Source organism: Mytilus edulis, chromosome 2 (genome assembly GCF_963676685.1).
Source record: "Mytilus edulis chromosome 2, xbMytEdul2.2, whole genome shotgun sequence".
Classification (NCBI taxonomy): Eukaryota; Metazoa; Mollusca; class Bivalvia; order Mytilida; family Mytilidae; genus Mytilus; species Mytilus edulis.
The window spans coordinates 92309105-92325195 of record NC_092345.1 but is presented as its reverse complement, the minus strand read 5'-3'; the positions used below and the strand labels follow the sequence as shown (position 1 = coordinate 92325195).

General features: G+C 30.0%; 1 protein-coding gene across 16 annotated transcripts in view; it reads left to right on the top strand.

Moving 5' to 3' along the window:
• The window catches only part of LOC139513412 (A-kinase anchor protein 9-like), a 135579-nt gene that overhangs the window by 44946 nt on the left and 74542 nt on the right, over positions 1 to 16091 (top strand). For 14 of the 16 annotated variants that reach the window (XM_071301855.1, XM_071301847.1, XM_071301853.1 and 11 more), the window contains 3 exons: positions 13006 to 13107; positions 14802 to 14921; positions 15307 to 15556. In XM_071301855.1, coding sequence (XP_071157956.1) covers positions 13006 to 13107; positions 14802 to 14921; positions 15307 to 15556 — 472 coding nt within the window. Of the gene's footprint in view, positions 1 to 432; positions 1030 to 13005; positions 13108 to 14801; positions 14922 to 15306; positions 15557 to 16091 lie in introns of those variants that run through there. The other 2 variants (XM_071301858.1, XM_071301859.1) reach the window with 2 other exon arrangements.

Here is a 16091-nt window from a genome sequence, read left to right as displayed (position 1 = left end):
CCAATATAATTTCTTTGAAATGAAGTGAAAGTACTTTTGCTCATCTTTGTCAAAAAAAGTATTTAACCCAAAAAAGTTGACTCTTTGGAAAATAAAAAACTTCAAATTTTGTTTCAGCATCTTACATTTCAGCTTTAAAATTTTAGAACTTTGGAGATATATATCTAAATAGATTACTTATTTAACCCTTGTTTGTGTGTAACTGAAAGACCTGTGAAAGTATATGACCAAGATATTAAAAAAAAAAAAATGCAAGATTTGACATAACTGATTCTTTTGATATACCAATACCTAAATGAACCACGGAGAGCATTCAGAATTCTTAAAATATAGATCAATAAAGATGATTTTCCTGTACTAATTGTCTGATTCAGTATGACGAGTTTACCTGTTCACTTACCTGTAAACTATTGATTTTACTATAAACAAACTAATGAGAAATAAACTATAGACATTTATGGAGGGAATCAGTTCCTGTCAACACATGCTTACCATGTATCAAAAATCATTGCTTCTTTATACTTTTTTATTCCTGTCCCTTTAAACTCAGATCCTTTTAGAGATGTATTGTCTTGAAAAGGATTTTGTAAAATTTCTGGCCTTTTAATTTTGCTTTTTCGCTTGATTGACATATTTTGTATAACGATAGAGTTAACAATGTGACAATACCATATAATTGGTTTTGGTGTTTACATATATAAATATGATATAGGTATTCCTTTTACCATGTGTATTGTCCCATAGTAGAGTTAAATAGTGTCAGATGTCAGAGAGACCAGAGATTCCAAAAATGGTCTTCACAATTACTGCTGTATAACTTCACAATTGAAATTTTTCGGATTATTTTTCGCAAATTAAATATTTGATTGGGAATAGACATTTGTGAGAGTCAATAATGGACAGGTGCATATAGGAAGGAAAATGAAATAAGTGGATAAAAATAGGAATGGTAATATTCTGTCCTGGAAAATGGAGAATAATGGAGAGGAAAATGTTTACCCTGGTAACCATGGTGATCTTAGGGAACAGGTAAGACCAGAAAGAACACCTGAATTATTAATTTTATTAGCAGTAAATCAGCAAATACTTGCAAATAGCATATTTTTGTGTATTGTGAATAATATATTGGTCTACAATAAGTGTTTAAAAGGATTGCCCTACTGTTAATGTGAAAGTAAAAAAAATGTGTAAGGGGGATTCCAGAGTTTACTTTTATGTCTGTTAGGGTACACACCAGCAAGGGGTTGATATGCTCTGCACTTGAGCAAAAAAATAAAATATAGTTCAAGTAATGTTGACAGTCTTTATCTATAATTGCATTTTTATCATTTAATAAATGCATACATGTAGGTGTATGTTTTATGATAAGGACCATAAATCTTAAATCTACTTGTGGGTTAATATTAAAACAAACAATATAGTTATAGAAGTGAAGTGTCCCTTCCTCTTCTGTGAATGGTATATAGTAGGTAGATATGAAATGTAGACAAATGACGGAAACTAGATAACTTCAACATAATGTTTGTTTAATTTTATGAATTTTGAATTTAAATATCTTAATCTACCCAGTGTTGAAAGAGTTTTGAGCTTATGATAGAATGTTAGTTATAGTTCTTGTAAAATGTTTATGTTAGGTGTACCCAATGTGCTATGAGTAAGCAGATATTTTGACATGGGTGTAGCATTCTTTAAAAATATTTTTCTCTCACATTCTACATTGCAATGTAAATTTTAAAGTCTATTGAAGTATTTTAATTGAGGTCCATATACAGTTAGGAACTTAATATTGAAAACTTTTACTAGATGTACTTATAAATGATCAATTTTCACTTTTTTTTAGTGTCTCTCACTTTTACCTGTCTTAGAGATAAAAGTTACACTATGTATATTTTTGCAAAAAAACATTTGTCATCAAAATTTCCTACTTTACAGTAAAGGCAGAATTACATTCAAAGCACTTGCCTGTTAAATATTTTACAGTTGAAATAATTTAAATTAAGCAATATATTAATAACCCTGGTTATGCTGTTTGAAACATTAAGAATGAGTAAAGTGTGTTCAAAACCTAAATAATACTAGTCAGTTTAAATAGATAAATTCTTGATATTGAGTTCATGCCAAAAGAGGGATGGGATTAATATTTAATTCTAGTGGTCTTACTTAAACCTAATGTTTCAATTTAACTAAATATGATTTTACATTTATTTTATTCATGAAGAAATATGTAAAACCTCAATGAGAAAAATGTGAATGTACCAGTAGTAGTATGAAGTCTTTTATTAACAGAAGAGGGTTTACAAAATTGGGAAAATTTTGTTACGGGGGCATTAACTGTCAAATTATCTTTACCTATTTAAACCAAATTTACATATTTGATAAACAGATTTGTAAAATACAAAAAAAATATTTTCAAGCTTTTTATGCCTTTAAGACTATACACCATTTAATTTAATCCATTGAAATGACCTCCAAACTCAAAAGAGTTCTGAAGGTCTTATATTTCAATTTAAAAAAAATAAAATTTAGATAGACAGACATACACATGAAAACTTAAAATGGTCTGTTTCTAGGGGGTAGGTTGCAAGTTAACGTAAATCATCGTTTACATTTTACCTGTATAAAAATGATTTCTGTGGACTGGGACAGTCAAAGAAATGTTTATTCCTGGTGTGTCCCTTGATACACTTTTTAATGTTGACATTCTCTTCTTTTTAATGAATGAAATGCTGACTACATGTGAACTATGGATAACCCATCTCCACTTAAATTTATCTTAAGATTGAATAAAAGTTTAAAGGAATACTGATTCAAACTATTGAATTAATGACTTGCAAGTCACTAATACATATTAGAGATGTTTTCAGCTCTTATTTTTGATAAAAAAATTGAACCAAACTGAAATTATTCATTTATTCCAAAGGGAGGACATAGTGTTATTTTGAGTGTCCTTTTTAGCTCACCTGGCCCGAATTATATGTAATTATATCTTATTACATACAAAAAATGTGTAACCAAAAAACCAACAAAACCAAAAATACTTTCTCTGTAACTTTATTTTTAGTTGTCATCAGACACCTTACATAAGGTTCATGTGTTATGTGCCAATTAAATGGGACTTTCACATCCAAAAGTGTGGAATCTTGACTAAATATACTCTTAGTTAATATTGAATACTTATAATTAGGAGCTTTTCCTATTGATCTTCCTGTAATAAGATAATTTCCAGTCAGTCAGAAACTAGTAAGATACTAATTTTTTTGTCTTCTTCAGATTAAAAAAGGGGCATTTTATTAGCTGAATTAAAAAAAAAAAAAAAAATCAATATTTTGACTTCTCTAAAATATATGATGCTCATCATTCCAAATGTGTAAGTCCCTGTGATGGATGAAATTTTGTCTTAGTGAGTCTTTGAGCTCTGTTTACCTGAACATGCATGATATATTTGCCACTGGATCTTAACAAACTGACAATCAAACACTTGCATGTACCACTGGTATAATGTTCAGATTTCAATTTGTTTACAGTAACTGTGCCATACTCCTTGATCTCATTTTATGGTTCAGCATCTCCTTGATTTTTTTTCTGTTATGTGAATTTCTCACTAGTTATGAGTAGTAAGATAATTATATTTAATATATATTGGTTCCTTGAAATGTCTACATGTCTTTCAGACATTAATTCACCTGACCTTGACCTCCTTTCAGGAATCAATGATCAAGGTTAGTCACATGATTAGGTCGATATCTCAGAGACTATAAGTATAAGGTCAACTATATGTGATGCATGGAATGATTGTAATAGTTACATATTGTCAGTCTGGCAGGTTCCATCTGACCTTGACCACATTTTAATGGTTCATTGTTCAAAGTTAAAAGTTTTTTTTCTATTTTGGTCTGGTTTTCAAATACTATAAGCTGTAAGGTCAACTTTTTTTTTTTTTTTTTTTTATATATATTTGAATATTTGTAAGGTGAACATGTCTGACAGGAGTTTTCTAACCTTGACCTCACTGCCATGGATATTTAAAAAATGTTATGTTTATCTGATACTTGTATTAAAACCTTTATCTTGAAGACTTTCAACATAAAATCAATTGTCAATAAAGCAGGCAAGACATTCCAGCTGTGCACTCTTGTTTAAATTTCGAAATCAATTACAAATTCATTTTTTCCAATATCTAAATTTGACTTTTTATCTGACTGACCAACACCATTTTTACAGCTGATTAAAATGATTTATTTTAGACAAATTTTATGACCAAAAAAGCTATGCAAATTGATGCTGTGATACATATTTGATTCAATTGAACATTAAACTTTCTATATATTTTACTTGTGTTAACAAGTTCATATGTATTTAAAAATATTTTATGCAAATGATTATGCAAAATTGTATATTTGAGCTTTAATATTACGAGGCCAAAGTTTATTAAATTTATGAAGGCATGCTTCATTTAAATGCTTTTAAAAAAAAATCTTTCATTATTTGGAATTTTGAACAATAAACAGATTTTAATTTATCTTTGTATACATGAATTAAGGTAAACAGGTTTAAGTGTTATTTGTAAACCCCATCAATAGTGAAAGTTTTAATCCAGATATACAGTGGAAATAAGATGAACCATTTTGTATAGCATTAGCAAATGTTCTTTACATTATTATATTTTAAATAATCTGAAGAAATTCATAAACAAGATTACTCAATTGCTGCAGATAGATGCTTTGTGTCTTAAGTGACAAATGTTTTCCTAATATGCAGGAAAAATAGGAAAAAGGCAGAAGTTAAAAGAAATCTCTTAATGTTGGCCACTGAGAGCCTAGTATGAGTTTACATATAAACAAAATATACATATTACAATAGTTGATAGATTTATGCCAAGTCTGAATTGTTAGCTTTTTTCAATTCATATTCTTGTTGTTAATTAATATTTCAATATCCATGACAAATTTTTTTGATTTTTATGCCCCATTTATTATGCCCCATTTATGGGCATTATGTTTTCTGGTCTGCATCCATTCATTCATTCGTTCATTCGTCCATCCGTTCGTTCGTCTGTCTGTCCCACTTCAGGTTTAAGTTTTTGGTCGAGGTAGTTTTTAATGAAGTTGAAGTCCAATCAACTTAAAACTTAGTATACATGTTCCCTATGATATGATCTTTCTCATTTTAATGCCAAAATAGAGATTTTCCACTGAACATAGAAAATGATAGCCCGGATGGGGCATCCCTGTACTGGGGACACATTCTTGTTTCAAATGTCCATGCTGTTAATTCTGTCCTATGTTAAATTTGAAAATGAAAAATATTGATCACATGCAAAACCTTAAAGATATTGAAAAGGTAGGGGAAGTTCAAATAGGCACTATATTTATAAGTAAAAAGCTAATTGAAAATGGACCAACATGTATACGTATGTTTTTAAAGATATGAACTTCCAAGCTATTGGGGAAACATTTTAGTTGTGCTATTTGTTGTTATAGAATATTATATTTAATGTTAAAAGGTGCAGAAACATTTATTGTTTAGATATGGTATGCTAGTGATCCTTAACAAATTGAAATAATATAATCAGTTAAATTTGTAAATTTGTATATTATCACATAATTGTAGGAGAACATATATCAGCTTAAATCAAATATGTACAAACCTACAAAGTTGTGGAATTTTAAACTTGGAAGGTGTGTACATAGTATTTATAGTATTACCGTTGATTATTGTATTCAATCTAGGTGTAAAATCTACCCAAATTCTGCTATATTGGAAAATGGCCCACTCTAGTAGTCATTGATTAATATTGAAATGGTCAATTAATCCTTATTTGTGATCTTGTCAACCTAATTAGAAAAAGACCTAGGCATTAAACATGGACTGTATTACTTGGATGAAGCATCAAAGGATCTCTGTAATGGTTTAACATTTGTTCAATCTTAGCAAGATAATCTTGTTAACCTGTATAAAACCTTATATGAATAAAAAGTGGAGTCAATTTAAAACATATTTTCAAGGTTTTACTGTGTGTATTGTTGTGAGTTTGTTTTTTCTACATCGGCTTGAGTTATAGGGGGAGGGTCGAAACATGTTTAAATTAATTTTAGTCTTGTATGATTTTTTATTTTATTTCATTTATACGTTTTGAAGTTTAGTATGATGTCCATGTGGGATTTTCTCACAGTGTTGAAGACCCATTGGTGGTCTTCGGCTGTTTTCTGCTTTTTGGTCAGGTTGTTGTCTTTTTGACACATTCCCCATTTCCATTGTCAATTTTATACGTCATTTGGATAACAAACCAAGAAATGATGAAACAACAATAAAATAATCTTGATAATTTTACTGTGTGTATCTGTAGATCCAACCATCTCCTTATTTTTATAAGTTCGTCTCAATGTTAAAGTATTGTGATACTCACGACTAAATATGTCATCCAACTTCACCAGTTAACTGTAAATTATATAATTTATAGCTTGATAACAACAAATTAAAATAAGATTTAAAGCTCTTTGTTCAATATTAGATTGAATGTTATACATACTGCTTATATTCTAAATATGGTTAAAATGAATGTACTGTCTAATTTTTTGTGAGTATGTAAATGAATGAAGGAACTTTTTACCAATAGTATGACAGGTTGTGGGTATAAATTTAATTAACACTTGATTTTTTATGAGTTGTTTGATGTGTAGATAAATCTGACAATTAGGCCAGGTCTTCATTAAATATTAACCCCTATTACACCTTGGTGTATTGAAAACTCAGGCAAATATGGTAACTTCTTGATTCGTTAAACCATAGATTCCTTTTACAGTCAGTTTTCTTTTGTTTATCATTTCTTTTTGCTTAGTTCTTTGTTACTGGTTCTTTTTGGATGCTTAGCTAAATTTTGTAGTTTCACCTCATTTCTCTGCAAATGCATATTGTTTTTTGGATATACTGTATTTTAAGCATAGAAAACATACAGTTCTTGCTTCATAATATTAAATCCCTGAAAATGTTCTTATTTCGAAATGGAGAGTCAGACACTGGAAAATACTTACCATGAATGTGGAATTAATGTTAAAGAATAAGCAATGTGTCTAGGAATATCTTTCATGTAATGTGCTTTTCCCTTTAATTGATGAGGATATTTAATGTCAAACTGAGAAGCATCATACCTGCAGTATGTTCAGGATAGATTCTATGCAGTTAGTAGGTGTTGAGAATCAGGATGGATTAGTTCTGAGTTGGCTCCCAGATGGACTTCAACTTCAGAGTATAAATACTAAGGTACAAACTAATATTATAAAAGATGGGCTTCAACTTCAGAGTATAAATACTAAGGTACAAACTAATATTATAAAAGATGGACTTCAACTTCAGAGTATAAATACTAAGGTACAAACTAATATTATAGAAGATGGGCTTCAACTTCAGAGTATAAATACTAAGGTACAAACTAATATTATAAAAGATGGGCTTCAACTTCAGGGTATAAATACTAAGGTACAAACTAATATTATAGAAGATGGGCTTCAACTTCAGAGTATAAATACTAAGGTACAAACTAATATTATAGAAGATGGACTTCAACTTCAGAGTATAAATACTTAGGTACAAACTAATATTATAAAAGATGGGCTTCAACTTCAGAGTATAAATACTAAGGTACAAACTAATATTATAAAAGATGGACTTCAACTTCAGAGCATAAATACTAAGGTACAAACTAATATTATAGAAGATGGACTCCAACTTCAGAGTATAAATACTAAGGTACAAACTAATATTATAAAAGAGACAGCTAAAATGTGCAGGTTATATTTAGTTGTTATATTTAGTTGTTGTAATTAGTTGATTTTGCTATTTGAGGAATTTTAGCAGATACTTGACCATTTCTATGAAATTCCTCCACATTTTATTTATTATGAAATTTACCCACATTTTGTATTACTTATAATGGAATAAATGGAATTTACCCACATTTATTTTTACATGTCATTTGGATAAATTATGTTAAGACTTTAAACCTGTATATTGTTGAGGACAGTATGCCTCTATAGATGTACTTATTTTTTGGTATTTGATTTATCTTTCAAATTGTTTCATAGTTTTTCTTGTCTGGTGTCTTTTAAAGTTGACTATAGTATAGTGCTTTGCTCATTGCTGAGGGGTGTACATACAAACAAGAAAATTTCTATAGCATTTGTATTAAAAAACGTTTTTTTTGTACCTTGGTTGTTCAATAATGGTTCTGTGATATATTTGTTATTGCTAAAAAAGGGGAGTGTGAGAATTGTTTTGAAATATTGATTTCCATGTTTCAAGCTACACTACTGATAAATATGTATTATGTACTGTTCAGTTTCCATTTAATAAATGCAGGCTAGCAAATAAATTTAGATTGCTTTTATTTTGACACTCTTTTTCCACCACATTCATACTTGCTTTTACTTGTATTTATCGAAGTTTAAAAGATTATAAGGCTTTTATTTTTCATAACTTGGTTGAATGGTCTTCATGGATTGAATTAACTTTTATAGTAATTAAAGAGTAAATTTACTAGCATTGAATTTCTAACAATTTTGGTTTCATATCAGTACCAAGATCATTACCTTTTAAAATGCCTTTAAAGCACGCATTCATTATACCTGTTGATCGCTTTAAGTAGTGTCATTGGATAGAGTTATTGATAGTTGCTGATTAATTTGTTAATTACAAAAAATTGAACGACTCATGTTAAAGTCCTTACAATTTATTAAGTATAAAACATTGAAGATAACATTTAGAAGACATACAGCTCCATTTTCTAAACCCATTGGTTCATGGTAAAATGAAGGAAGTATAATAATTAATTTTTAATAGAAGGTATATGATAACTGCCTTTTCTGCATGTGAAAAACAAGATAGATTGTTGTCTGTCTAATTTCCACATAATTTCCTGTGGAAATTAATTCCTGCCTTTTGAGGACAAGGTTCCTATTTGAATTGAAAAAAATATATATATAAAAAACTACCGGTATGTGGAAAACGCACAGTCAGCTAATTGGTCTGCTTCAATTAATAAAGCTTTTTTTCAACAACAGGACATGCTAATTGCTGCAACATGTCTTATATAATTAGTCCATTCTATATAGCATGTATAACATGTAACCTGGAAAATCCCTAAAAGGCAACACAAAAACAAGACTTGTCAGATTTGGTACAGTAACATTGTTCCATGATTGAATTTTTACTTGGTAAAGTAAATTGACCAAGGATGAAAATCTTATTAATAAGGCAACCAATCAGAATACTTAGGATGTTATTTGGTCTGTGCGTCCTTTCTCTGTTCGTTGGTTTGTCCATCCTTTCGTTCGTCTGTCTGTCTGTCTGTCTGTATGTCCCGCTTCAGATTAAAGTTTTTGGTCAAGGTAGTTTTTGATAAAGTTGAAGTCCAATTAACTTGAAACTTAGTACACGTATATATGCATGTTCCCTAATATATGACCTTCCTAATTTTAATGTCAAATTGGAGTTTTTACCCCAATTTCACGGTCTACTGAACATAGAAAGAGAATGTGTGAGTGGGGCATCTGTGTACTATGGACACATTCTTGTTTTTTGTACTTCTGAATATGAAAGACTGGTTGCATACAAAGCTATTTCTAAGTGTTTAGCATCGCTTGATATTTTTTTAACTCTCAAATGTGGACAAAGTTGCCTCATTGTCAATCTTGCCACATCATCTTATTCGTATGAAAAAAATATAAACAAAATTAATACAAATTATAAAAAGTTTAAACTTCAATACTGTTATCTACACTAGTCAAGTACAAAATGTATTATAAACGATATTTTTTTTTTTTTACTTATTTACATCTTGAGGGCCAAAATTTTTCTTTTTCTTTACATTTAGAAAAAACCCTGATCAGTTGCTGGAATGATTAAACTTTCATAAGACTTAGTTACTAATATTGATTAACACCAACAATCATATCTTCCCATAAGTGAGTAACATCAACAAGATTGGCCATGGCTTATGTGTAACATGTAATAACATTTTGAGTTATTGCCCTTTTTATATGATTTTTACTACACAGTTCAGTCACATCTATACTTCTTAAATTACCAGGTCCAATATATCAGCAGGCATGACGTAAAGACAATGAATCAAAAATTCAACTTTATGTAACAGTTTATCTAATATAGGATAATAAGTTGATTAAAAATTACACCATTATAGACCCTTTATTTTCCATATGATACTATACCAATAGTAGTTTCCAGTTGTAGTAAGAAAACATAACAGGTTCAAACAGAAAGCAGGGAAAACTCAACACCTTATGATTAGCATAACAATACAAATCCTAACAAAAACAAGGGTAAACATAAGGCGAAGATGCTTTAATTTAGTCAAGGGCCTGCGATGTCGCAGGTGTATTCTAGTAAAAAAAATTAAAAATTCAAATTTCTGATTTGCCCATAAGTTTTTGGTTGGAACGGTTTAAAGAAATTCTGTTCAGAAATAACTACGTAACTTTTTTGGTGAAAAATGTGGTTAAATAAAAAATGTTTTGAAAAATAACATGAGTCAACTAGTCTTGTCAGAATATAGCCATTATGATAGAATAAGAATCAGATGGATTTAATTATTTAATAAAGTGGGTATTGAAATGGGTGAAAATGACGTAAAATGGTATATTGTCCTGTGATGTGCCATATATAAAAGGTGCATCATTAGACTAGTCATTAAAATGCCTTTTATCTTGGTGTTGGTATATAATTACTCAATTATCATCATATTATCATAAATATTGATAATTTCATTTCACCTAATTTTAGAACTTTATAGGATGTTGATGACAAATTTTATCACTATAGTGTTAAGTACTTTCAGTGTATGCTATGTTTTTGTTAAATTGTTCTTCTTATATGAATTGTTTTTGATCTTTTCCCAAAACTTGTTTATATTTTGGATATAATCCCCTTAAAGACCATCTATGTACATTTTTACTTAATTTAGAATAATATTTCTATTCGTTTAAAGGGATTGTAAACTTGGTTAGGTTATTTATTTTTGCCACAGTCCATGAGGAATTAACATTCAGGCAGCAGTAATTACATTCACACAAAACTAAATACTTGACTTTCAAGGTTGAGACAGTACTTATTCTACTGGACTGTTTGTTTATGTTTCGACATGTTTTTTCTGGATATAACCCCTCTCTCTCTTTGAAATAAAAGCTTGCAGCTTTCTGCTTTTTCACCATGTTTGAATTCAAAATTAAAAGGAGATGGAATAGGCAAATTAGGTGATGCACTTTTAATCTTGGATACATACAGTTACCTTAAATTGAAAATTTCAATGACCCCATAGTTTGAAGACTATTTTTTACAATTGATGTTTACATGCCATAAAATTGTTTGAATAAACTTTGAGGGTTGTTGAAATAGTGGTTAATGAAGTTTTAAATGTGTTTGGAAAGCCACAAGAACGGACAATCGTAGTCCCTAAAATGATTTTGACTTGGTCTTAAGATTATGAGCAAATATCAGAACAAAACACTTACGTTTCTTCAATAAACACATTCAAAAACATTTAACTCATTTCTGGATACAAATAGTATCTATGTTAAATATTTAGTATTCTTTGTAAGTCTATCTTGAACTTTCAAACCCGAGTACATTGGGATAAAGCAAGTCTTGATGTGACTTAAACCAATTATTAATCAAATCCATGCTAGTTGTATTGTTTGAAATACATGACATAGATAAATTAAAAATATGATTACCATACACTATGTTTGATATTCTCGTTTCTTGTGTACAATTTGGAAATTAGTATGGCGTTCATTATCACTGGACTAGTGTATATTTGTTTAGGGGCCAGCTGAAGGACGCCTCCGGGTGCGGGAATTTCTCGCTACATTGAAGACCTGTTGGTGACCCTCTGCTGTTGTTTTTTATTTGGTCGGGTTGTTGTCTCTTTGACACATTCCCGATTTCCATTCTCAATTTTATCCTTTTGAAGATATGATAAAGCAATTATATTTGACCTTAAAATATAAAAAAATAATCATGATAGTAAAATTTGTAAAATTGTTTCATAATCGTAAATGTCAAATTACCAATTTATGTAATCTGACATTTCATAACTGTAAATATCATTACAAAGTGAGAAAATTTTGTCCATATCTCACTTTTGCTGGGTTTGACCAAAAATGGTGATTGTATTATATTTTTGTACTAAAGATATTAGATAACATCAGCATTATTGTAAATGACATTTGATTTAAAATACCTTGTTTGGAAATTGTTGTTGTCCATATAATATTATAACCAGCAGATATCTCATTTTGGCAGTTTTGCTAACATGTGTGCTATTAAAGTTTGAGAACCTAAGACAAATTTCAAATATACAAGATGTAGCTTGAATATATTTTCAAACATACATTTCACAGACAAATACTTACAAATATGTAAAGGTTGATTGAAACATTAAGGTTTTATTTCAAAATATTTTCTTTGCCAGAATTTCTTTTCAAATTTGTTACCATGAATTTAAAACAAAAACTGAGGTTTATTGGGTGCTTAGTTATGATATTGTTAACCCCTGAAACAAAAAAGAAGTTGATCTTAAATGTTTCAGATACTAATGAATAAAAGAATTTTCATTCCTACTTAATAATAAAAAGTGTTTTGAAAAAGTAGCTAGTGTTATTTTCAATGTAAGAATTGCATGTTTTACAGTCTTTGAGTTAAGTTATTGTGTATCGAGAAGTTGGAGAAATAATTATGTCTAAATGCTGTTGGCCATAGAGATCTTTATGACATGAAAGCAATTTTACAGGCCTGTGGTTATGTGTGAAAGTTGTTTTGATGTCAAGAATAACGGTTTGCAAGCATCATGAGCATTAGTAATATCTTTTAAAATTTAAGCACCTTCAAATTCTTATGTATTTTTACAGTGAAAAAGATGTCTGGGTCAAGTATCAGCCCAACTCAACACAATAAACTATCTTGTCTTAATCAAACCATTTTTTCTCTTCACAGCTTGAAAAGTTGAAGACACAGTATGAATCTCAACTTAACAGTTTCCGACAAGAACTGGATAGTGAAAGACAAGCTAGAACAGAGAAAATGGAATGCACTCAGGTAATAAACATTCAAATTTTCTGATGTCACAGACAGACAGTTTAAGTTAATACCAACAATGACACCACTGGAGTTATAGGCTTGTCACCGACACATAAAGAATGTTGTGGGTTAAATATGTTTGTGTATGCTTATTTCTCCCCTCCCATAAAATAGAGCTCACAGTTGCTGAAAGCTTTGTGAATGCACACTTAAGGAATAAACAATGTTAACCAAGATAAAGATGTAGATAGATTTGAGAAGGCATAACCTTGTGCAATACCAAAATAAAAACATTGACAGGAAATGAAGTCAATTTCTACTACTATAATTCTAATTTCTACTGCTATAATTCTTTTTAAGGAGTCAAAATGTGTAGACAATGATTGTATGTGATAAACAGTTTCTCACTGTATACAGCCTTTAGCCATGCCCCCACCCCTACTCTTAAATCATTTGAAAGGAGTAGGTTTGGTAAGGGCCATATTAGGCCCGATTATAAATTTCAATGTTTTAAGATAAAAAAATGTTTTAAGTCGGCTTAAAGACTTGTGAGAAAGTTATATCAAACTATTTATGTCATAGTTTTATTCTAAAGCATTAATTTATACACCCCATTTAGGCCAAAATTGCTAATTTTTGCGAATTTTTACAAAAACGACAGGATTTCAGCCACAATTATGACCAGAAAACATAGAGCGCAGCCGTCGACAACCTAAATATTCAAGTAAGACATGTAATGTGTCATAACAAACATTTTTTGTCGACTTATACACTCTGTTTCCTGTCCAAATATTCAATAGAAATTTACCCATATTCATTGTTTTTTTCGTGGAAAATCAAAATTTGTACTTTTTGTGACCTCATAAATATAATGCATGAACATAAATTTTTAACAAAAAGTCTTATTTCCTATCTAGCCATTGCATTGGCTATGATTCATTGTTATATTGGTCAATACATCCCAATTAGAAATATAGGCTGAAAAAGGGGGCATTTTACTCCTTTACACATGTCTGCAAGGCAGTCGCTAACATAAAGTCATTTCTCCACATTTCTCCTACAGACTGTTTTGTTCTTTTCTTATTTGAAGAGAATTTTGTATATAATGTTATTGCTTATTGTTGATATTCTATTTTAAAATCAGCTGCACATTTCACTGGACTGATTTCAACAACACACATTTTTGAAAATAACATATTTACATCTCAATAGTAAGAGGTGTTTGTGTTTTCTTTGGTGACCTTTAAAAAGCAGTTTTATCATATTTAAAAAAAAATAATGAAAACACAAAATTTGTAAAGATATTTTTAGATTGCTATATATTATAGTTATTGAGTTAAGTCTATAGACAATGATATAGGGTATAGACTTGACTCAATAACTATATAAGGATTCAATCTGAAACAGAAGAAGCTCAGTAAAGCCTTGAATATTCCAAGTTTCTTAGCCTTATCCTTATATTGTTATTATATCTAGTCTTAACACTATAATTGTCTATATAAGGTGATATGCACTTAACAGGTGTAAATTAAAAAAAAGTGTATGATAAAGTGTTAAAACTGAATTACACCCAATGCTAAACAAAACAAACCTGAGTTGCAAATAAGTGCAATGACTGGTTCTTTATTTTATCAAGGCTTTACCTATTTCCTTCAATAAAGCTTTTAAGCTTTGATAAAATATATTCTTACAAAAAATGTTATTTTTAACAGAGCAATGAAGATAAAATGGAGAAGCTTGACACAGCAGAGAAAGAAAAATTGGATGAAATAATATCTGGCCTGAATACACAGCATGCATCAGAAATAGAATTATTACAGCAGAGATATCTTGTATGTTATTGTATTCCACTAGATTAAGAAGCTCTTATTAAGTTAAATTGTTAGATATATATCTTCAATCCCAGAAATTATGTCACTATAAAAGTTTGAGGGGGAAACTAAATCGTGGTTTTAATATAGTTTATAATGTGGCATACAAATACATTGATAATCGTAACTTCTTCTAGACTAACATATTCCAAGTTCCAACCAAGATTGCCAATTCCTTTACTAGAGGATAAGTCTGTTTTGAGATTTAACTTCGTTTTATTTGAGGTTTGCATGAGGGGCAGTAAACCAAAACTGGCTGGGTAGGCACTAACGCATTTACCCTCAAATAACTTTAGAGCCATTCAGCCATTGTTTTTCATTAATTTATTCAAATCATTGTTTGCAGGAAGATGTAGACTTGAAGGTGAAGGCCATGAGAATCACTTTAGAACAGATCTACTCTGGTCAGTTAGACCTAGTGAAGACAGAACTAGAGAAGACACATGTCCAATCTCTGAAGGAACTAAATGACCAGCTGACACAGGAACATGAGGAAGACATACAGAAGATAGAGAGATTGTGGGAGAAACGGTTGGAGGATGTGGAAGAGCAGCATGAAGACGATATGAATAAATCTCTTCTTGAGGACTCACTTAGTAAGATGTTCTTTGATTATCTGTGTGTATGTGCAGTGATGTGATGTGATGTGTATATAGTTCTCATATCACAGCACTATTTGACTTTTTGAATCATTTATAGTTTCAGTATTTATTTAGTCATTTTACTCTAAAACAAAAAAATTAACAGAGTGTTGTCTAATTGATTTATAATTATTCAGACACAAGTATCATCTCCTGTTTGGGAAGGAGAAAATCAAAGCCAGGGTTCTTATATCCCTAATGGTATAACTTGGAGTCAAATCTATACTATTAAATTAGAAGACCTCATTTATGTGTCGCTTCTCTCCCTTCCACAATATATTAATCATCATGCCTCTGTGTCCTAAAGGTACCATGCATAGTTGCATTTGTCATCCTTGCTTATGATTGCTAAGTTTGGGTTATTTTGGGAGGGAAAAAAAAATAAAGGCATCAGGATATGGTTTATGTCATCGGACAGACTTTTAAGTTATAGACAAGACTTCCGTTTAGGACTGTGTTAAAGTTACACATAAAAAGACTAAAAGTACTT